We start from the raw sequence: 24,423 nt of genomic DNA, 5'->3' as shown, positions 1-24,423 counted from the left end.
TGTTCCTGTATTAGCACCTTAGCATGGTACAGCTGCATGCTCCCAATAAGATTTGGAGACTGAGGGTTCACTGGGTTCTATTCCTACACCAGATACTTGGATTCATATTCTTGTACCAACACCTTAACGTGGTATGGCTGCACAGTCCTAGTAAGGTCAGAAGACTGTTGGTTCTGTTCCCACACAATGTGTTTGGATTGAAGTTCCTGTATTAGCACCTTAGTATTGTGTGGCTGCACACTCCCAGTAAAATTAGAAGTCTGTGGGTTTAGTTCCCAAACCAGGCACTTGTATTCATGGTTCATTATTGACACTGAGCATGACGTGATTGCATAATCCCAGTACGATTAGAAGCCTGTGGCCTCTGCTCCCACCCAGGTACTTGGATTCATGTTTCACTACTGACAATGCAAGGCAACAGGAGTGGTTGCTACCCCCCTTATGACACGTCAAGCTAATCGTTGGCGGTACCTTAGGTGGAGTTTAAAAATCACTTGGCACTTGTCAGAAGAGAGGAGGAGAACTTCCCTATTGGGTTGCATGGATTTCCTCTAGTCTGGTAGATAACATTTTAGATCTCAAAAGAAAATAGGTTAAAGGAGGAGAGGGGGTATTCCAAGCAAGAAAAAGTAAACAATTACTAAAAAAAAACTTTATTACTTCAGTTTTCATTTATATACATTGACAGTAATTTATAAAACAATAGAGTAGTTGCTACTAACAACACCAGCATGACTGCAGAAGCTGAGTTATTCTTGACTAAAGATGAGTGAGAAGAAGTGACTCTTGTGGGTGAAGAAAAGAATGAAGTAAGACAGGAGTGACTGCAGGTAGACGAGCAATGTAACCTAAGGAAATTAACATGTACATTTATAGCTTTAGAGACAACTGGTCTCACTGCACTGACATGTGTCTGTTCATGGAAACTATGCTGCTTTATTGAGCTCATTGTGATATGTCCTTGTGCTAGATCACTCTTATAAAAACATTAAGAATATTTTATAAACAGATGTACTGATACAGGTCAGGGTGGCCCAACCATATGATTTGTGTGGTTCAAAGTTGAAACCTGAAATAAAGGAAGCCAGAAACTTTGAAACTTGCAGCCCGAATGCAACCTGGAATATATTATGACATATAAGATATAAAGGATTTATAACCAATGGAATTACTTTTCATTAAAAAAAGACTATTACAGCAGTGACATATTTGAGATATACTTCTTTTAAACATGGTTTCTGTCTTCCCATTTAAAGACTGTTAATTATTATCATAGTCTTAAGTGACTGAGCTAGGATTTCATAGAGTTTTAAATATGTATATGTGTGGAATCTCACGATTGCAGATCTATACATGTAGTCAATTTCAAGGAGGCCCATCCCTCCTTTGGAATGGAGAATATATAATCTTGGTATGCACTGATTTGTATAAATCATTTGGTGAGCATGAAGCATCCTTCTTCTTTTCCTGTCTAGTCTATCCAACACATTTGGGGCTAGTCAATCACTCCAGAACTGTACGTTTGGACAGGAGGAGAAAATGGGTTTCTAGCTTGGATTTTGTTCCTAGATGTCAACACTGTTTTCAGGATTAACTTAAGTCTTCTAAAGTGCTCCTTACTAAGTTTTATTCACATTTGTTCATGTTTTATTGTTGATCCTTCATCAATTCCCAAATATTTATACACTCCCTCTTGCTTAAGTTCTTAATATCACATTCTTGTCCCAAATTGATGTTTTCTTGGTGCAACAGTTTTCCTGCTTTATAGGTTGCTTGTGCACATTTATCAAGACCAAATGGCATTCTTATATCATCTGAAAAAGTTTTGACAACTTTCAGTTGTACTTTCAGTTCCTCATCTGATGAGCTATACAGTTTTAAATCATTGACAAAGAGAATATGAAAAGTCTTTACACTTTGTTTTTTTTTTTTTCTAGGAGCCAAATTATAGCCATGGCCTAAGCTGTTAAGTAGACAGCTTAATGGAATAAGGGCAAGGCAGAATAGCAGTGGTGACAGAGAGTCGCCCTGGAATATCCCCTTTGAATTTTTATGCCTAGGGTAATAATTTGTCCTTTATCATGGCTTAATTGCAAAGTGGTCTGCCACTGTTTCATGGTCACTGTAATGTAGTTGATCAGTGTACATTTTAAGCACGATTTTATCCGTGAATGTGGGATACTATCAAATGCTTTTCTGTAGTCAATCCATGCCATACTTAGATTCTTCCCCTTTTTACAGTTCTCCACTATGACTATATTTAACAACAAATGATCCTTTGTTCCATATGACTGTCTTTTATTGCCCTTTTGTTCTACTGCCATAATTGAGTTTTCTTCTAAATGAATATAAACTCTTTCAGCATCAATTCCCATGTATAGTTTATACGTCATTGGAAGGCAAGTTATTGGTCTATAGTTTTTAGGGTAGCTTGCAGGTTCACTTTTCAGTAGGAACATTGTTTTTCCTGTTGTTAGCCAGGTTGGTGTCTGTTCAGGGTGCGCAAATAAATAGTTCTTACTCATAGCTAAATCTGGGCCTGGGGTTTTCCAGTTAGAGGCTTTTCTTAACTTTGTTTCAATTTCTCTGGCTGTTACTTCATCCCATTTCATATCCTGTACCTTTAAACTTCTTATTCTTTCTTTTACTTTTTCTATCCATTTAGCATCTTTGATATGTTCCTCAGCATCTTCATAGATATTTCTCCAAAATGTACCTATTTCTTCTTTTTTGGGTAGTCTTTCAATTATTTTTGCCTCGTTTCCAAGTTCTCTATAGATCTTTTTGGGTCATCGATAAATTGCTTATTTTGTACTTTTCCTTTATATTTATCTGTGTATCTTCTAAGTTTTTCTGCCTGTGGTCATATTTTTAGTTTATTATTTGCAAAAGTGCAAGATAGATCCTGAGCCTTTATAATACAGCACTTTGCTTTTATCACGTCTATCTTCCTCAGTATTTTTCTTGATCTGTTCCCTCTTCTATACTCTTCTAACAGTGACACTTCTTGTCTTAATTGCTTTATGGTTTTCTCTATCTGACATCTCCATGATGGTATTCGATTTCTCCCCTTCCTTTCCCTCACTACCCTGTGTTCTTGTGGTAGAACTTTATCAGTTATTAATTTAGCTGCACAGTAATGTATCCTGTTTACTTCTGTTATATCGCATGGATCTCTATGGAGAGTCCTAATTACTGTATTCATTTGTTTTATCAAACTTCTGACTTTTCGGGTTTTATTGACCTTCTGCAGTCTATTTCTTTCATTGACCTTAATATGTCTATCTATCTTTATTAAATCAAGCAACTTCTCTTATCTCATTTTCTCCCAAACTGAGGGCACATTTTTTATTTTCCATTTCCTGCGGGCATTCTATAGAAAGTTCTGTAGCATCTTCCTGTGGCACATTCTCTTCAGTTTCATCCTGTGCCATCCCATATGAGTGAACTGATGGTAGCTCAGTTAACTGCAAATGATGCCATGGTACTAACTGAAAAATAAGTCAGGGAAGTTCCTCATTGCCCTGGCAAAATTACTCCGAGCTGCATTAAGTACTGTTTTGGATGTTCCTGAAAATATAGTAAGTATACAGTTGAATAAACCAAGTAAGCACTACATGAGGATATATTCGTAAAAGGTTGTTCAAGTGTCACTTTGCAGGTATACCTAGATCCCAGAAATGTGCATACTGTTTAAAAGGCATTGCTTCCATTTATATACATATTGCATTTTGTTGCCCATGTGGATCACATTGCACTTATATGTGGAGGTATTCACACACTAAGTGGATGAAATTGGTCTTATATGTGGAGGTATTCACACTAAGTAGGTGAAAGCTGGAAAAGCTTTCCTGCTCTTACAGAAAAGGTTTCTGGGGCTGATTGTAACAGCTGAGGACCTGGAGTGACATTGCTGTGAGGGAAGAGATGGCTTCAATGGCAGGCAGAGAGGGCAAGCTTATACTATGTAATGTAAGAAATATGAACTTGCCAGATGCTAGTGTTGAGAAATTATTATTGCTGAAACTATGTTGGAAATGTAATTAATGCAGTAGAGTGCCAGCAGGTAAATGTACTGCCTAGTGAGCGAGCCTGCTGTGAAGTACAAATGAGAACTTGGGTCAGTGGGCAGAGATGGAGGACAGTGATAGTCTAAGTTCATAGGTTCATAGATTAGTACTAAGCTAACTGCTCTTGCGAGCCATTTTAAGGCTAGCTAATTATCCCTGCACCTTGTGTTTATAAGGCAAACACCTTAACCATTAGGCCACCCTCCCAGTTGAATGCCTGGCTGTACACATACAGTTATAGTTCAGATGGAAGCTCAGCAAAGATGGGTGGAAGGATGGCACATGGGACTCCTCTAGTAATGACTGTCCTAACATTAATCAAAGGGACCCAGTAGACTGAGTCCCGAAATATGGAGACTGAATGGCCAAAAAATGGACTTAAATATATTAAGTCTGAGATTTTTCAGAATATTCCCTTTTCTGCAAGGTATGGTAATCTCGGAGTTGGTATATATACACATTCTGGGAGTTGGGGGACTGCAGGGGGGGCTTCCCCCCTGCAAAAAGAAGTTTAAAGATGAAGAGTAATTTTCGAGATTCTCTCTTCTCCTACATTTCTGGACTTTTTTTCAGCTTGGCAGCACTTGGCATTTTGAGTGCTGCGATTTCAATAGAAAGCCTTAAACAAACAATATTTCTACAGCAAATTTGTGTGCTGAGTCACAATCACAGTAAAATAAACAAAATAATGTAAAGACTGAAATAACAAGTATGTATATATACTAATAAATGTTAGATACTGAAAACTTACCAGGTTAATAAAGTCTTAAGTTAGGATTCAAATTCAGCAGATATGGGACAGTATTTAAGCCGAAATTGGGCTGTTTGATTAGAGAAACCACCAACAAAGCCTCAAGGCTTAGTGATATTAACTGAACCCTAAAATCTACATTAGTCCTGCAATTAAATAGAACAGGGCTAGGAGACAGGTAAGAAATTTGTAGGTTTTCAGATATGCCAGAATCAGCTTGCTAAGTCATGGACAAAACATTTATGGTGATACTGAAATGTGGAATGCAGCCTAAAATAAGGAGGAAGTACGTACATTGATAATAATCAGAATCTAGAAGTGAGAGAAGTTTAAAAGTGTTTTTCAATTAGTAGTGTTATAGGTAATTATGCTGGTGATGATATATTATCACTGAAGACCAACAGTAAAAGATTACCACACTGAAACAACTAGTAACCAGGGAAAATGCACATAGACGAAACCACAAAAGGAGATACTGAGCCACTTTTGAACTTTTTATTAAAACAAAAAACAAAAAAAGCTTAGTGCTTTCATCCCACACAAAATCATCAGGACTTCATCAGAGCTAGTACATACAAATGCAACACTCCCTTAAATAACCTTTGTGTCTCTAATTAAGTACTCTTAAAGGTATACTACAATGTTATCATAACTAGTAATAGAGAAGCACAAACACAATCCTCAAACAATACATTCAAATTATTCAAACCATTCAGTTCAAACTTATAATATAATTCTAAGCTACAATAAAAAAATCACTTAAAATGTTATAAAATATTACAGTGTTATAGTATTTAATTACATCCTTCATTATAACATGAAATAAATATAAAAAAAATGTAATAAATACCTGGTCTAGAACCCAGAATAGTGTCTAGTCATGACACTAAAGGATTAAAAATAATACTTTGAAAAATAAAATTAATTTCTATGCTGTTGTGCACAGTTCAAGATAAACAAAGCCAGATGTATGACTTGCAGTTTTCCCCCCTTTTCATGGTAAGTGGTCATCTTCAAATTGCTAGAAAATGAAGACTGGGAAAAGCAGCTGCAGACCGTAATTCTAAATGGGGAGAGGTTCTCTGTTCTTGCATTTCTTTTTGCCTTTACATATCATTTTATCCTAGAGTTTGTGCAAACACATGCAACCTCAAGTTTTTATACTCTATGCAATATGTTTTACTGGTTTGGCATTAAGGCAGTGGTAGTGCTTGTTTTTTCTGCATTCCATGTGCGGCATATGATCCCATCAGAGCAATATTAACAACTGCAGATATGCACATTATACCACTCAGATGGATGAAAGTGAAAGAGTTGAAGAAAAACTGTCTTTCGGCTTTTCCCAGCTAGGGGTCGCCACAGTGGAACTCCAGTCCACTGATGATTGGCAGTGAATTTTTACAGTGTCGAGTTGCCAGCCCAGTGCCCAATCTTCAAAGAAGGCACACCCACACACCTACCTGCATGTCTTTAAATTCACTCAACTGCAGTGAGGACATGCAGACTCTGCACAGAAGGCACTCCAGCCAAGAATCGAACCTCTTGCTGTGAGGCAACAATGCTAACTGCTGCACCACCGCAGCCTACAAAGAGCCTGTTGATGAAGATGAAAGAAAATGCAAAAGCTGGCTTGTTGCTCAACAAAAAAATAAAAATAAAATTATGCTAACTAGCACTATTTTAGATAAATATTATACCAACTCTATTTTTAGTGAAAAGGGAAAACATTCAAATGGAGGAGAGAGGTAATGTGGGAAAAGAGGGGGGCATTGCAAACAAATAAATGGGGAAGAAGAGGAGGGAACAAGAAGGGGACAGATATAATTTACCTATAATTTAAAGAAGCTTTTTTGTTTTTGTTTTTCTTTTTTTAAGTAAAACTGTGGGAAATCTGGATAAAATTTAAAATAAAAAAAACATCACATTGACAACAATGGCCCATGAGTTCAAGCTATGGTTTTCCCAGTAATGACATATGGGTGTGAGAGATAGACTATAAATAAGTATGTACATTGGGAAATTGATGCACTGGAACTGTTGTGATGGAGAAAGATTTTGTGCACTGTGGACTTCCAAAAAGATCAATCCTGTAATTGCTTATAGAAATAAATCCAGACTATTCAATGAAAGGATTAACTATAAAACTAAAACTAAATACTTTAGTCAAATAATGTAAAGACAAGATTCCCTGGAGAAGACACTGATACTAGGAAAGATCAAAGTAATGAATATAAATTTGCAAGAACTTAAAGAAGCAGTTTTGGCAGACAGGCCTGGTGTGCTGAAGTCCTCAAGGTTGCAAAGAGATGGATTTGGTTTTACAACAACAAATATGACCTCTCATGACTGTGTAGCATATTCAGTTATTTGTGTATGCCAGCTGCCACAGACTATTACTCTATTTTTGCACATTTGCTGGCTTTGCGATTATTGCCATTATTTATTCATTGTTTAACGTTAAAGTCTTTAAATGGCATCCTTCTTTGATGCCTTTTACTGCTCAGATTGATGTATATGCTGTCTTCTGATTCAGTACTACTGCCCTGCCTATGCTGGTTGTTTTATCTTTTCTGCTAGCCCAAATATGTCATAGTCAAATTTTTAATTGCATCATATATTTATGACAGTGCAATGGCTTGCTCAGCATTTTAGGTTTGCCATCTTAATGTACAATTATGTATGATAACTCAGGCCTTTCAAGTCGTTGTTTGTTTCCTTCAGGAGGAAAGATGTACTCTGTGGAAAAGGAGACAAAGATGTATAGCAAGGCCAGGAGAAAAACATGATATTGCATTTATTTTCTTTACATTTCAGACTTCACAACAGCAGATATAAGTTAGCTGACAGCTCTTATGGTTCACCTTAGATAATGCCAACTGAGACCCAAGATACAAAGACAGCAAAATGAGGTTCTACTGAAGGGTTACAAGCATCTCAATGAAGGTGCAGCTACAATTAGGACATTTGTAGGAAGGTTGACAGGATGCACAATGTCTGGATAAGATTCCAGAGCAATTATCACCTGACAGATGTGCTTAGATGTGTACCCATAAGAAGGAGAGATAAAGCTCAGAAAGAGCTAATGTAGTGGAGCAGGGAGTTCAAGGCAGTACTCTGGAATAAGGCAAATGCATTCAAGTAGACAAGAGGGGTAGGCTGAGAAAAAGGTGATCCAGATGTGTAGCAAGGCCAGGAGATAACAGATGAATGTGTGAAGAAGTCCAAGGCATGATTGCAGAGAAAGTATCTCAGGGCTAAAGTAGGGAAGGAAATCATTTTCAAGCTTTTTTCAAAGAGAAAGCAAAAAAAAAAAAACAGCATAAATGAGACTGGACTTCAGTCTGGCCTTTGACTCTGTACTATAGTCATGACTGCTTACTAAAATGAAAGGAATAGGACTTGAGGAGAACCTTGTAAACTGGGACAGGGAATAACTGTGGATGCTTAGGAGATGAGGGGAAGTGATGCATTGGGTGCCATAAGGGTCTTTGCTATTTAAGTACTTCATCTCTAATACATCAGAGGGGGTGACTGGCTGAATTTATTTGCAGATGACATCAAAACTGGGGCATTGGGTCTGGAACAAAGTAAAGCCTAAAAAGAGACCTGGAATTATTCTACAAGTAGATAGAGGATCATTGCAGATAACTGCAAAGTCCTGCATTTTGGAAATAACACTAAGTGTCGCACCCAAATTAATGTGGGCTAAACTAGGAGGCACAGTGGCTGAAAAGGATGTAGGAGTAAGTTAAGTAGCCTTGGATCATCTGGAGCAAATAAGGTTGGTACAGGGATAGCCAGCATAGTTTTTGGCTGTGTTCTGCAGAGCATAGACTGCAGAGTTAGAAAGGTTATGTTCACCATTTTTGTACACCAGTCAGACCAACTCTAGAACAGTGTGTACATTTCTAAAGATGGCTAAAGATCAACAAACTAGAAGATAAGGAGAGGTATTTTTTTTAATTCTTTCAATAACCAAGCATGTCAAGATTTGTAATGATCTTCTTCTCAAGACGCCAAATAACAGAACAGAGATTTAAAAAAATGCATATGTATATGCTCCTATGATTCATAGTTATGTACTAGGCTCAAAGGTGCGAATGAAACCCTATATCTTGTGTCTGTGAGGTGGACACTTTCATTATGCCAAATCTTCTTGCATAACAAACTAGATTTGAACTGTGCATCCCCTGTCGTCTTTCCAAGATCACTGCACTTACACTTTGTGCCACCAAGAAAGTAAGCTATGCTGGTTGATGACAAATTGTATATTAAAATGGAAACAATACAGATGTATTTTAACAATGTTACTTTTAAGCCATGTTTTTAAACTGTCACAGAGCCATAAGAGGACAGGCACAGAGCCATACGGGGCTCACTAGTTGCAAGTTACAGAGCACAGCTTCAAGAATTTCTGAACTTGTATCCATTATAGTGGAAGAGACAAGGGATATGCTGTAGATCACATGACATGGAAAGGCTAAGGAGGAAGAAATGAGACACAAGGAAAGAGGAGTAAGAGGCGAACCCGCAGATTCAGTTTGAGTACACAGATTTCTCCTGAACCTGAGAAACTCCCTTTTTACTGAGGAAGTTGTCAAACCTTGGAATAGATTGCAGGAGGGTATTGGGTCATGGAACCCCTTGATCATTCAAGCGGTCGTGAGACAGCTGCAGGAAATTTGGCAGCCTTAGATTGGAGGAAGCAGCACCTGCATATTAGATGCACCCAAATGAGCAGAGCAGACAGACAGACTGGCACCTTCTGTTGTCACATTATGTACTGTAATGTGACATAATCCTAAGTATGACTCTCCTGTCCCTCTACGTGACTGGCAGACAGGCTAGCTACACTATCCAGGAATGGGTTTCATGACGTCTTATCCCTACTTGCTGAGAATGCTGCAATGCACTTGTTCAGATACGCTGTAAATCCATTTTGATGTTTATTAATCCTCCATATACCGAAATATCTCTCCTTTTCCTTCTCGCTAGCAGAATTCTTTCTTTTTAGGGATAGGAATTTATGCAGTTTAAGAAATGCATTAATCTCTCAGCATACTGACTCACCTTACTCACTATTCTGACGTTCTTTTCTGCAGGAGATGCCTGGGTCATTCTTAAATGGTTCTGAAAAACAATTGTTCATCCTCTAGAATATAGACAGTCCCACTAGCTGGATATTTGTCTACCTGCAGAGGGTCACGCTGCTTTTAATTAGGATGCTGCTCATTAATTCTGTTTCATCAAGTTCTGGTTTATCATCTCCATGTAGCAGGGAGTGATGGAACCCCCACCCATAGGGCCTATGTTTAATCACACTCCAAAGTTTCACTGCTTCACAGTTTAATTAAATGGGCTCCGTGTGTTTTGAAATGAGTATATTCTATTTGACAAGTATGTACATAGTCAGAGATTTATCCTACTTGAGCCATTATCCAGTTGGTCAGCTTTCCACTTGACTTTCATTAGCTCCTCTCTAAATTTAGAAAACTTGTCCATTGAAACAGCTACAGTTTGTTCAGTGTATTTAATATTTCCATTTTTTCACTCCTCCTATAACCTCTGTAATGCAAATCTGTTGGTCAAAAGAAATTTAGTTGTGGCTCTATGGATCTTGAGCTGATGCACCTGGAGTTCATCTTCCATCTCTAGTGGGCTTCCGCACACCCACTCCTGCACCCGATATCGCATTGATCAAGGTTTAATCATAGTCAGTCTAATGGCAATGACTGGGCTGATGGCATTTCACTCCCATTATTTGCAGAATTTAATGAGGAATGATTGATTATTGATATTAGCACTATATCACATATCACAATAAATTATTGTTTGTTTTACACACCGATGCCTGTTCATTTTACCTACAGTGCACAGAGATCACTAATCATCCTTTACTAAGGGAATTCATAATGTTTCAGTGAACGACTGATAAAGATGTTTGACAATGTAGGGAAAAGAGTAGGGACCAGGTTGAGGAGACCCTGGAGAGGTGGAGATATGCTTTAGAGAGGAGAGGAATGAAGGTCAGCAGGGCTAAAACAGAATATATGTGCATAAATGAGAGGGAGGGTAGAGGAATGGTGAGGATGCAGGGAGTAGAGTTGGTAAAGATGGATGAGTTTAAATACTTGGGATCAACAGTTCAGAGTAATGGTGAGTGCGGAAGAGAGGTGAAGAAGAGAGTACAGGCAGGGTGGAGAAGAGTGTCAGGAGTGATTTGTGATAGACGGGTACCAGTAAGAGTGAAAGGGAAGGTCTACAAGAGGGTAGTGAGACCAGCTATGTTATATGGTTTGGAGACAGTAGCATTGACAAAAAGGCAGGAGTCAGAGCTGGATGTGGCAGAGTTAAAGATGCTAAGATTTGCACTGGGTGTGACTAGGATGGACAGGATTAGGAATCAGTATATTAGAGGGTCAGCTCAGGTTGGGCAGTTTGGAGACAAAGCAAGAGAGGCGAGATTGCGTTGGCTTGGGCATGTGCTCAGGAGGGATGCTGGGTATATTGAGAAAAGGATGCTAAGGATGGAGCTGCCAGGTAAGAGGAAAAGAGGAAGGCCTAAGATAAGGTTTATGGATGTGCTGAGAGAGAACATGCAGGCGGTTGGTGTGAAAGAGCATGATGCAGAGGACAGGAAGAAATGGAAACAGATGATCCGCTGTGGCGACCCCTAATGGGAACAGCCGAAAGAAGATGATGATGATGATGATGATGAGGGATAAGCAAAACTAAGATGGAATATGCTGTTTATTCTTAATGAATGATCTGTTTTTACTGTCTTCTTTTCTGACATTTTTGCGTTTGTTTGTTTAATCGGTTGGATTTTTTTTTTATTTGCATGGAGTTCATTTGCAACTATATGTTAAACCTGAGCAGTTAAGTAAGAACTGGCATGAGAACTGTAAAATCCCCCATGTTATCACCATTTCAGGCAAATGGAACCTTGGTGTAATGTCTTATCCAAAAATTGCACCACCTTTTATTTTGTGTTGTACTGTAGTGTCAGTACTGGAATATGAATCCAAGCACAGCTTGTATGGCGATAGAACTGACAGCCTTCAGAATTTCAAAGCATTATATACAATTAAATAGACTGTTGAGCTACAGGCACTGTTTTTAAACAAGAACATGAACTGTCGGTAGCATGAAGATGCCATCTGGACATGGAGCTAGTTTACCTACACAGGTAATTGCGCATTGTCCACCCGTGCCCACTTACTTGCTCTTCCTTGTGTAGTTCAGTTTGTTCTTGAACGCTAAGCTTGCTCAGTAGCTGTGCTTTCTTTTGCTTATGTTTCAGTTTGTCACTACTATCTCACTGAAATAGCATCATCCATGACCACCTGTTCATGCACTGCCTTTCCCTCCTTTGTTTAAGAGCTCACTACAAGGGGTACCTTCATGTAGCCCCTTCTTTGTGCGTATTATTTATGCCTAAGCTATTTATGATGAAAATATCTGATATGATGCAATGAGATAGCTAAATTCCAGAGAGTTGCTGGTTTAAAGTCTCCACATATATCTTTTTACTGGTGTTAAGCCATCCATTCTGCACTGTAACAGGTATGAATGCAGAATAAAAGCAAATTTATGCTAAATTTACTTGTTTGAAATTCCTGTCTGTTGTCTGATTATGATACAAGGAAAATCAATTTGTTCTTTTGTAATAAGAAGCTATTATTTATGACTGACAGCTTATCAGGACAATTCCTCGTTAAAGCTTCTACTCAAAAAAAAAAAAAAGAAAAAAGCTAGAACATATAAAATGATGTCTGTTTTGTTCAAACAGCAGCTGAAATAGTACCCACATGGGAGCAGCATCAGATCTGTACTGTGATGGCATGGAGGGATCTAATAGTGATCATATCCCAGTATAGCAGACACAGGCTTATGTATCTATAATACAGAGAAATATGATCTTTCCAGAGTGTTCCTAGATATGTTCCTTGAGACTGTGCGGCCAGCATTATCCAGATTTGTTTTGAACAAAACGTTATTAGTTGACTTTTATTGAATGTTTGCAGATAATTCCAGATCTTTCTGAACAAAACCCTCAGTTCTAAGATGAATGACTGAACATTTCACTGAGTATACCTTAGAACAACAAACAGGAAAAATATATGTTCAATAAAAGCAGAATGTAAAGTGTTTTTTTTTTCTGAGTAAAGCCCCCCCCCTTACTGTCTCCAGTAACCCCTCTGATTTTTTCAGCAATGTTCAAAACCCTATTTATTATTCTTTACTATTCTTATTTATGTGTGTTATTTACCTTTGCTTTATTCATGATAGGTTCCTTCACATCGTGAACAATTTCCTTGACTGAAATTAATTACTATTGATCAGCACGGTACCCTCAGTAACAAATGCAAATAAGTAACTATTTTGAAAATGTGAGATAGAAATATAAGCTCTGCAATATGTATACTACAAATATTATAGAACATAATGGTGGAAAAAAGGAGTACTTTTGGCAATAAAGCTGAAATGCTCATTGTAACTGTGGTTTAAAGGTTAGGAAACCAAATGATCTGACTGGGTAGAATGGAGCATTTTTTTAAGTATTTTAGATAAGACAGGCATTATGGCCTACATCTACTTTATCATGTGTGTGAGATGTGGTGGGGCGTGGTGTATCCAGAACAGAAGTATCAATTGGAATCATTTCATTAAGGCTAACGATACTGGTTCTTCATAGTTTAAGGGAGGAATTATAAGGAGCGTTTTTCTCTACTTCAGGAGCAGTTAACTGGAAGAAGATAAGATATTTATCAAACTACTGGATATGTATTAGGGATATTGAAGAATTAGACAAGCTCTGGTCACTTTTTTAGAAACCCACATGGTGGGGACAGACAGTGTACAGAAAAATCAACACAGGAACGTTTTTATTAATATTATGCAGTTGAAATTTTCAGATTTAGTGTTGGGTGAAATAGGTCATGAGGGGAATACATACAGAGGAAGATGGACATATCACTGTCATAAAACAACTAATCACTACTTTATAATGATCACCTAGTAAGCTGACCCTGTCAGAAAGACCAGGTTCTTCCTGTCCAACAGATCTTAACATCACTGCACCTATCTACTGAATTTGCAGCAAGAAACATCAGAGGATGGCATAGTGAACTGTACAGACGTACATTGGACAACGAAGATGGTGTTAATTTTACATACACCAGCATACTTTGCAATGTAGACAAATAAAGAGCACATTTTACTTTTCACATCTTGCAGTGATATCAGTTGTGGTACATCTATGCCAAGGGTCCTCCACCAGAGACTGTAAAGATGCAGACTGCCACAGCAAACATTGTTAGCCACACACTGTTGAAGTCTGCAGTCCGTGAAGTGCAGCACAGTTCAGAAGGAACTAAACCACATGTAGTTCTGTTCAAACATGGACCCATGAAAAAATTTTAAAAAGGTTTTTGTTGGAGGGCCTGCCATCCTACATGCCCTGATATATGAGCAACACCCCCCCCCCAAAGACTTGGGGGATGTGGGGATAATTGTCCTTTTGTCTTTTCTGAGGTATTGCAATCGTAATTAGTCCAGAAAGTGTGAGGGTAGGTGGCAGGAGTGCAAGGCCTCTTGCCTCCCTGCAGAAACATTGTTTACTGCCGCTACATTTTCTTCTGCTGCACAGTAAAACTGCAGTAGTTTGCATGGTTGCTGTGCTGCACGTTGAGTTACAGTGGTCTACAAATTGGTTGACCATGAACTGACTTTCCATCAGTGCGGACCTGGTATTTTAGACTCATGCTTGCAGAGAAACATTAGCAGATTTACACAGTCTTCATCAGTTTGCAGAACAGTAGGCCACTTATTGTGGTTCAGTAGTTAGTTTTAGCTCACATTACCTAAGCATTAAACAAATCAGAGGCATTTCTTTGGAATGATCAGCTGGGTATAAAATGTTAATATTTTGTCAAAAGTCAAGGTAGAATATGTTGACTGGTTTGGTGTGAATGTGTATGTGTGTGTGTGTGTGTGTGTGTGTGTGTGTGTGTGTGTGTGTGTGTGTGTGTGTGTGTGTGTTTATACACCTGTCATCACTACCTCTCAACTGTCCAGATTTTCGCAGAATGTTGAGATTTTTGACTCATAATTTTGGTGTGTTCCTCATAGAATTTGTGGTTTTCTGGCAAACCACTGGGGATGATCTGAGGACTGAAGTCACTAAATAATGACACATTTGAGTTTTGGTCTTGAAATCCTTCAGAAAATGTGTGTTAAAACAATCCCTGTTATTCTAGCAACTTTCTAAGTTTATAAGAGCAATAATTAAAATATGTCCCTATTTTTGGGCCTTTGTCCCACTATTTTGTCAGCCTTTATCCAGATTTCTTGCACTAAGAGGTTGTGAAGTATTCACTTCCAGACACAGAGCTGCTGTCTTAAAATGTTTTTTTTTTTTTTCATTTTAGTAGTACTCAAGGAATGAGTGGCAACAGGGTTTCCTCTCATCCCCCTCACAGGCATGGCATTTTTGTTATTTGAGGGTTTCTGAAAGATTTGTACAGTAAATTCAAGAACTCTATTAATTATTATAAGGCTGTTCTCTAACCAACTGTATGAATGGGTTGCCCTGCAAAAGTAAAGAAATGGGCAGTTTAAATTGAAAATCTCTGGTAGCACATTATGAGACAAAAATGTAATATTCATATGTTTTCATTTAATACCTCCTAATGCAAATCTTACTATTGTGAAACACTTTGCAAATGGGTTATATTAACTAATTTCTACCACTGTGTTGCAGTTTTATAGTCTTTTAAAGTGATTTACAATGAAAAGAAAAAAAGTATTATTTGAATTTCAGCTATTTTCAGAAAGTATTTGATGATGTTGCAAATGTCTTTTTGAACATGACACTGCAGCTTTAGAATCTACCTAGTAAAATGATAGCTATTCAAAAACAGCAGACATTATCCCTTTAAGTAAGAAAACTATTACTGCTTTAACATACAACAAAGGGAAAATGTTGAAACACAAAGTGGTGTGTTGCATTAGAAATTTCCACACAGCTGTTGCAATGTGCTCATTTGCTTCGTTTAGGCTTTTTCTTTTTCTGTTGAAGCTACTGGCCCATGCGGGTGTTAACTGCTTTGTTTTTGATTAATCTCAGCTATCTGGGCAGCGTTGTTGTGACCAGGTCCTCTGCACCTCAATAGGTAAGGGTTGGATCCATGTCTGAAAGGGGGGGGTCGCAGGTGGGGCTTTCAAAGTCATCTTTTCCTTTAAAGGGGAATACAAGTTTTAAAAATTGCAATTAATTAAAACTGTACAGTTCCTTTATAGAATTTCAACATTTGTTTTCACTATTGTTAGAGTATTAATCTGTGCAACCATGGCAAAAGTTCATCCTTCACAGCAGGTGAAACCCAAAAAGTCAATATCATTGCTTCTTTATGTAAGTGAAAATCAGCAAGTGGTACTGTGAAACTGTGACTCTCTCACTACCAGTAAGGTACATGTATTCTTAATTTTTAATGGGGAAGTGTAGGCAGAAATGAAAAACATATATAAAAGTAGAAAATAGCAAACTCCAATTTTTTTTTTTTTTTAGAAATTCAAGTTTAGGCATCTGCAGACAAAAAGTACACAGATACAAAAAACTGAGTAATAAATAAGGAAACCACTTCACTTTTGGGTAAAAAATAACTATTTATTTAATAATAAGAAACATTATCTTGTTCCGTACTGTTGTGCATTATTTTTGTGATGGCTGACAAGTTTAAAACTTCTCTGGAACTGTAAGAAGAAAATCAGTATACAGTATTTCACCATACAGGCATCCTTGATGAAATAGCATTAATTCACAGTCCAGTACAATGGCATTTACAGTCATAGATGGGATATCTTCAGTATAATGTCAAGTTTTTTCAGTCACCCAGGCAGAAGTGTATTTATTCATCCTTAACAGTAGTAATAACCAAATTGATTCATTTAATAATAATTAAAAAAAAATATGAATCTGTTTATCACACTCAGATTTAGGCTTCAGAATGACATAATTTCTGGTTATATATATTTGGGTAACATGGCATGTTGCTATATCTTTGTTCAGTGAATTGTAGTGTTACTAAAACTGACGAAACTGAAGTTGTACATGGGGGGAGTTTAAGTATTAATGCTTGTATGCACCTGGTAATTCACTAAAGTACCAGGCTGAGTGGTTTGCTTTAATGATCTGTTTTGCAGTCTGCTAACTTGCTTGGGTATTGTTTATTTCTTATACATACCTTAGAAGGGATATGTGTTGGTTTCATGATACCTTTCCAATGAAAACTCCCATAAACTTACAGCCCACAGAGTTAAAAGTTTTTTGTGGGACTTTACTTCCCCTCATGTAGGGGGAGACACCCTCCCCTCCCCACGTCAATGTAATCAGACCTGAGGGCACTGCATGTTTGAGAAAGGGGTGCAGTGACTTTGCTAAATCATTATCTTGCATAGTCAGCTGTGATCATTAGAGAATGACAGAAACAGTCTTCACAACATCATAAGATTTCCATAAACAACAATCTGTACAAAATTGTATGATTCCCATAAACAGTCTTCACAAAATCATATGATTCCCATCTCATTTTTAAGTGCCTTTCATTGAATAAATAATATGTAGAAATGATGGCCACTGTGTGCAAATATTATCAGGAACAACTAACACATTAAACATTGTGTACCAGTTCCTGCTGTCACACTATATAAAGAATCGTACCGGCTTTAGTCACTTATTTCAGGGACAGTGTATATATCATATAAAAAAGTACACTGGTCCCCTGACCAAGAATGAATGGTCAGGTCTTCAGTCAGAGATAAAAATATGAAAGAAAATAAACTTACTTTTTTAAAGAAATTACAATAATTCACATTTTGGTAGACCATATGTTAAAGAAAAAACAATGAATGCAAGCTGTGGACAGGAAGAATATTCAGGCCAATTTGTTGTATCCACTGCCATATTGCAAATGTAGAAATTTATATCAAGGAAAATATGTGTGGTTGTGATGTTACTATTTATAAGTGGATGTAATACAAAGAAAAAAGAAACAGTGGCATGATATAGTTTAACAATCTACTCAGTAAATTACAAATTGAGAAACATTTCAAGATTTCAGACTTCACAAGGCCTTTCTTCATGAGAAGTTAACTTTATAAGATGCAGTCATTTGTAAGAGCCTTGTGTTTCATACACAGTATCTAAATACTAGCCTGTGGAATTATGACACTTATTCACACAAAAGCAGTTGCTTAATTTGGCTTATTTTTATATATACATATAAGTTTTGTGGATAAAAACATTTTTTACTTTTTTTGTAAAATGGACATCGATAAAGACATAGATATATGCCTGCATCTATATCTATAGCTATATATCTGCATAGATATATGCAGATACAAGGATATAGATATTAATAGTGTTATAAATATGTTTTATAAAATATAATAATGCTATATATTATATTATACACATAAAAGCATGCATGTTTATGTGTGTGTGTGTGTGTGTGTGTGTGTGTGTGTGTGTGTGTCTGTCTGTCTGTGTGTGTGTGTGTGTGTGTGTGGAGTTAGATAAGTATATAGATTTAGATGTATAGCTTTAGATATGTGAATATAGATATAGATATATGCATATAGCTAGACCACATTTCCTGAGGAGAACGGCAGTACTTTACATATAGCAATAAATATTTATGCCTGTTGTTCACATAAACAAGCAAATATATCAGTTGATTCACATTGAAATATTTCATTTTATATACTGTATTGTGAAATTTGAGATATAGTATGCAAGGCTGTTAGTAGTCAGGATGTAATAGACGAGTCTTTGTGGGTTCTGTTCAAGCAGCTTTGTTATGTACAAACACATCATGATTGAAGCTTAATAACTTTAACTTAGATAACTTACATACAAACTCGCTATTACATTCATACATGTTCACTCTCTGGCTCCACTCTCAAAATGGCACTGGGTATAGCACGTGCTTGCTGTTTATATATGCACATTCAGTCCTTGAAATGGTTCTTAAAGATACAGCACACACACTCGGTTCTACATCCTCCCTGTTTGAGAAATACTTTGTGCAATGTTGACAATATCAGTTGACATGGAAATAATACAAATAGTTCTTCGTCATGCAGCAAAACTAGCTACATATATACAATTATGTCCATGTCACTATGTATTTCACACAAGGACTGGAAATACGACTAAATCATGTGACATAAAACTTAGAATTAGACTTAGCAACTGCTACTGACTCTACTGAATGTTCAACCTTAGGGACATCAGGAACATCATCAGGAATGGAAGTAGAAGTTAAGACACATTCTGGAACAGCGACATTGTCTGGATTGCTCTGAGATCTAGAGTCTGTATCACAGGAAGAATGCTGCGATATTGATTCTAATACAGGAAGATATCTACAATTTCTCCTGTGCTCCACAACCTCGGATTCTATGTAGTAGGATCTCGGCTCTGTACATATACCTGTTACTTGACCAATCCGGTCAAAACTTTTCACCGTTTGTATCCTAACTGTCACTCCTTCTTTCAATGATCAAAGAAATCTGCTCAATTTATCATAACTGGACTTCTGAGAAGAATGCTTCGTGAATAATTGGGCTCTGATGGTTCTGTTGTCTTAACTTTAGGCCTCAATAAACTGGAATTAATATGCAGTGTTGTTCTGGTTTGCTGGATGGAAGTCTCTGAGCAGGCAAGCCAAGTATATCATCACAGGGTATGTTTCTGAGATTAAGTAAATTCAAGAAAGACATCTGTATTATCACGCTTTGACTTTTCAAGTAATTGCTTTCCACTCTGCACTGCACATCCATTTGACTGAGGATATTCAGGATTACTAGTAACATGTACAAAGTCCCATTCTCTTGCAAATTTCTGAAACAACTGACCAGTACATTGTCAGAAATAACTTTGTATGGACTACCATAGACTGAGAAATGATGTTTCAACTTAGTAATAACAGCGGTGGATGTTAGATAAGGTAGTAAATCAATCTCAAACCAGTTCAAATAAGAATCTACCAATATGAAGTAATGCTGATTGTTCCACTCAAATATGTCAGTGGCTACTGTTGACCAAGGTAGTTCAAGAACTTGACTTAGCTGAAGTGATTCTTTTTGTAAATGTGGTTTAGTACTATTGCATACTGAACAAGAAGAAAGTACTTTATCGAGATATTTTAATAGAGAAGGCCAAAATACGAGTTCTCTCGCCCTTTTTTGGTAGATTCGGAACCTGGGTGACACAATGCAAAATCTGGATATATTCATGTTATAAGGAAGCAGGAATGACAATTTTAGGACCTTGGAAAATAATAATAAATCTCAGCTCTGTAAGGAAAATAAGTTTGCACTTCAGGTGGTACACTAGATTGCTTTGACGGCCATCCAACATTAATGTAGTGGTGGAGCTTTTGCAAAATTGAATCAGTCTTTGCATGATCTTTCAGCTCATCAAGTCTCGAGGTACAAAAATTACACACTTCCATTACATCAATGTCAAAATTATTTGCATCAAGCTGTTCCATTGTATTTCTGGGCAATCTGGATAAGGTATCATCCAGATAAAGAAGTTTACCTTTTGTATAGACCATTTTGAAGTTGTACATTTGCAATTTGAGCATCATTCTTTGTAATCTCCCTGAAGCTGAATGCATAGGCTTGTTTAGAATAGTAACTAGAGGTTGGTGATCAGTTTCAATCTGAATAGCTTGTCCATAGATATACTCATGAAACTCAGAACATGCAGATACTATTGCCAAAAGTTCTTTTTCAATTTGAGCATACTGCATTTCAGTTTGGGTAAGTGTTCTAGATGCACAGGCTACTGGTCTGCCTTCCTGAAGAATAACTGCATCAAGACCAAATTTTGAAGCATCACAGGAAAAAGTGACTAATTTATTTACATCATAGTATCTTAATGTAGGTAGGGTGGCAATTTTTTTGCTTAAGGTCTTCAAATACCATCTGGTGCTGTTCCAACCAAGACCAAGTAACATTTTTGTGTGTCAGCTCTTTTAAAGGTACTGTCAACTCAATGAAGTCTGCTATAAACTTGCCTAAATAGTTGACCATGCCAAGAAATCTCTGTAGAGCTTGAACATTGTCTGGTGCTGACATCTCGAGAATGGCTGCTTGCTTGGACTGGTCTGGTCTCAAGCCAGTGCTGATAAAAAAATGACCTACATGTATAACTTCTGCTAGTCTGAATTCACACTTCAGAGGATTGAGCTTTAAGTTCACTTCACGTGGTCTGTCTAGAACTCTGTTAAAGTTTCTGTCATGCTCTGCTCCACCATTGCCTCCAACCAATAAATCATCCACTATTATGGCACAAGGATAACTTGAAAATATTTGCTCCATTGCACACTGAAATACTTCACTTGCAGAATTTATTCCAAATGGCATACTTAGGAGTCTATAGCTGCCAAATGGGGTTCTGAAAGTGTTTAGTAATGAGGATTCGCGATCAAGCATCACTTGCCAAAATGAACTTTTTGCATCCAAGACAGAAAGAACAGTGGCATTCAGTATTAGAGCTGCATCCTCTTCAAGTGTATGCATTGGATTATGTGGTCTGTTCAATGCTTTGTTCAAATCTCTTGGGTCAATACATATTCTGATTTCATCTGAGCCTTTTTGTGAGCTTCTACTATGGATGACACCCATTCAGTTGGTTCTGTAAATGGACAAATTGCACCTTGCTGCACCATTTTATCCAGCTGAGCACTGAGTTTATCCTGCATAGCTATCAGAACTTTTCTTGCTGTACTGGACTGACCTCTGGGTCTAATTTCATAGAATACACAACTGCAAGTTTGCCCAACTTGTCATCAAAAACATAAGCATACTCTGAGAAAATGTCTTATATGATGAACTTCTATGGTAAAAGAAAGCAGATTCATTCTCAAACTGTCTCTGAGACCCAGTAATGAATGCACAGGTCTTCAGACTGCATGTAACAGTTCCTAGCCAAATAACATGAAAGCACTACTGATCCTTCGGTTTGAATTTCTTCACCTCCATAAGCAACAAGTTTCACACTACTAGCCACATTGAGTTGTTCATTAGTTCTCACCTTAGCAAATGTGTCTGCTGATATAACATTACACTTTAAACAAGTGTCTACTTTGAGCTCAGTGGATTTACCATTGATCTGAACAGTACAAAACACTTTATTCTTTGCCAACAGATTCACTGTATCAATCTTTTCACCAATTACTGATACACCATCTACATAGAAAGTGGAGTTGCAGTCTACTTGATTATTTTGCTTTTTTGAATGAACCTTATTTATAACTGTGTGGAGTTTACTTGACTTGCAAAAGTTTTGAAAAATGGCTCCATTTTTAACACTTGTGACATTGCTGACCAAATGCTAAGCATTTCTCTCTTTTAGACTGATAATTGACACCACAATTGCTACAGTTAACAATAAAGCTGGATTTGGGTTTTACTGATTCACACTTGTACTGCACTGAGCATGTTCCTTTCTTAGAACTTGCTGGAAAACTATGTGGTTTCCCTTGAGAACCAGCAGGGGCTGTGGCTGCCATGTGCTTAGGCCGGTCTCTGTTTCCCACATGTTGTATGCTGTCTACATTTGCTCTGGAGCCTGCTAAAACCATGATCTTATCACTTGCAAGCATACTTGTGTGCCTTTCCATAACTTTATGGATTTGACAAATCTCAATAGCTTTATTCAATGTTAAATCACTGTCATGAAGCAAAATCTTTCTCACAGCAGCACTATTGATACCACACACAAGTCTGTCCTTTATTAACTCATCTTTTAAGTCACCAAACTGACATATTTTAGCTTTGTTTCTCAGGTCAGTAATATAAGCTGCAAAAGTTTCCCCTGGCTTCTCATCTCTTGTGTAAAACAAATGCCTCTCTAATGGAATATTTGTCTGAGGATTGTACATTTCCCTGAATTTGCAGTTCAAACACACGGGGTCTTCCCTTAATTCAGCCTGTACAACAATATGACAATTTTCACCTTCTCCCTCATATACTGCTGGTGTATACACAAATGAACGCTCTCTTTCAATGGCCTCTGACCCAGCTAGTTTAGCAAAATGAATGCCTTGGTGTGTGCATCTTTGTCAGAATAAGCTGCTTGTATAAAATATCATACAATTGCTCAACTATTCTCCAATATTTTGCAATATTCTGATCAAATACAACTGGCATATTAACACATGCCAGTGAAGGGTTTTGCAAGTATGCACAAATGCACACACATACACATATGCCAGAAATTTATGCTAGTATTTGTAACTTTGCCCAGTAGCACAACACGCCTCTGAATAACTCGACTTTGTGAAATATGTCTCTTGGGCACTGTAATACTCTTGGAATTACTATACTGCCAGAAATCACCTCTTATCAGTGTAAGAAAGATTTTGAAGTAACTGCACTTCGCAAATAAACAGTACACAGCACATTGAAACTTCTCCAAAATGGTGTTGCCTTGCTCGATAATTCTTTACACTGCAAGAAACACTCTGTAATGGTGGCACTTTGTGAATAGACACACCCAGCACAAGAAACTTTTCGAAAATGGCTGTACTTTAACTGTATTTCATGAAATAGTTGCACTTTGCACACAAATACTTTGGAATACATGCACAGTAATAAGCACACACATTGTAAGCACTTTTACACACTTTGAGATACTTTGAATAACTCTCTTTATGCCCTTGATACAATACAAAGTAGTAGTTATACCAAAACACAGTACTTTCTCAAAAAACATGCAGTTGCCTTGCTTTATTTAGGCTTAATGTGCCCTTTTTGCCCTTATTATATTCGTTTTGCTTGTTTATCTCTTTTCATACCCATTGTACTTTTCTTGTGCTCATTTTACTCTAAACATGCCCGTTTTGCTTTAAATATACTCGTTTTGCTTTTCTGATAATTGTTTTATCAAATATCTTAATTTTAAACATTTTTTTTAATAAAACTTTTATGCCTCTCACTTGTGTAATAATGTGGTTTGTGCCCTTATAATGCTCCATTTTCTCTTTTTTTATAAAATAAACTGTTAGTACAAGTTTTCATTACCTTTGGTTCTTTTCTATCCCCTTCTCATGCTAGTTTCTCTTAGTTTATCTTCACTGTTATCTCTGCACCTCGTAGCTCTGAATATCAGCCTCTAGAATTCTGGTTCTGACACCATGTCACTTGTCTACTCAGGATGTAATAGACGAGTCTTTGTGGGTTCTGTTCAAGCAGCTTTGTTATGTAAAAACACATCACAATTGAAGCTTATTAACTTTAACTTAGGTAACCTATATACAAACTAGCTATTACATACATTCTCACTCTCTGGCTGCACTCTCAAAATGGCATTGGGTATAGCAAGTGCTTGCTATTTATGTATGCACGTTCAGTCCTTAAAGTGGTTATTAAATATAGAGCACACACACTCTGTTCTACAAATAACCTTTAAAAATCATTTGGATGGAATTCTCCATCAGGATGTACTGATTATGGTATGTGATTACTTAAGTGGGCTGACTGAGTAAACAGAGCTTTACCTGTGAAAATATATAACTTGAAGAT

At 37.2% G+C, this 24,423-nt stretch overlaps 1 protein-coding gene across 1 annotated transcript in view; it reads left to right on the top strand.

The window, feature by feature from the left end:
• Positions 1-24,423, top strand: part of IGSF9B (immunoglobulin superfamily member 9B) — a 3,189,659-nt gene that overhangs the window by 2,471,421 nt on the left and 693,815 nt on the right. The window contains exon 19 of the mRNA XM_044081131.1: positions 12,527-12,537. Coding sequence (XP_043937066.1) covers positions 12,527-12,537 — 11 coding nt within the window. The remainder of the gene's footprint in view (positions 1-12,526; positions 12,538-24,423) is intronic.

This window comes from Protopterus annectens, chromosome 8.part0 (assembly GCF_019279795.1).
Source record: "Protopterus annectens isolate FY-2018-M chromosome 8.part0, PAN1.0, whole genome shotgun sequence".
Lineage (NCBI taxonomy): Eukaryota > Metazoa > Chordata > Ceratodontiformes > Protopteridae > Protopterus > Protopterus annectens.
The sequence above is the reverse complement of the archived record's forward strand: the minus strand, read 5'-3'. Positions and strand labels throughout refer to the sequence as shown.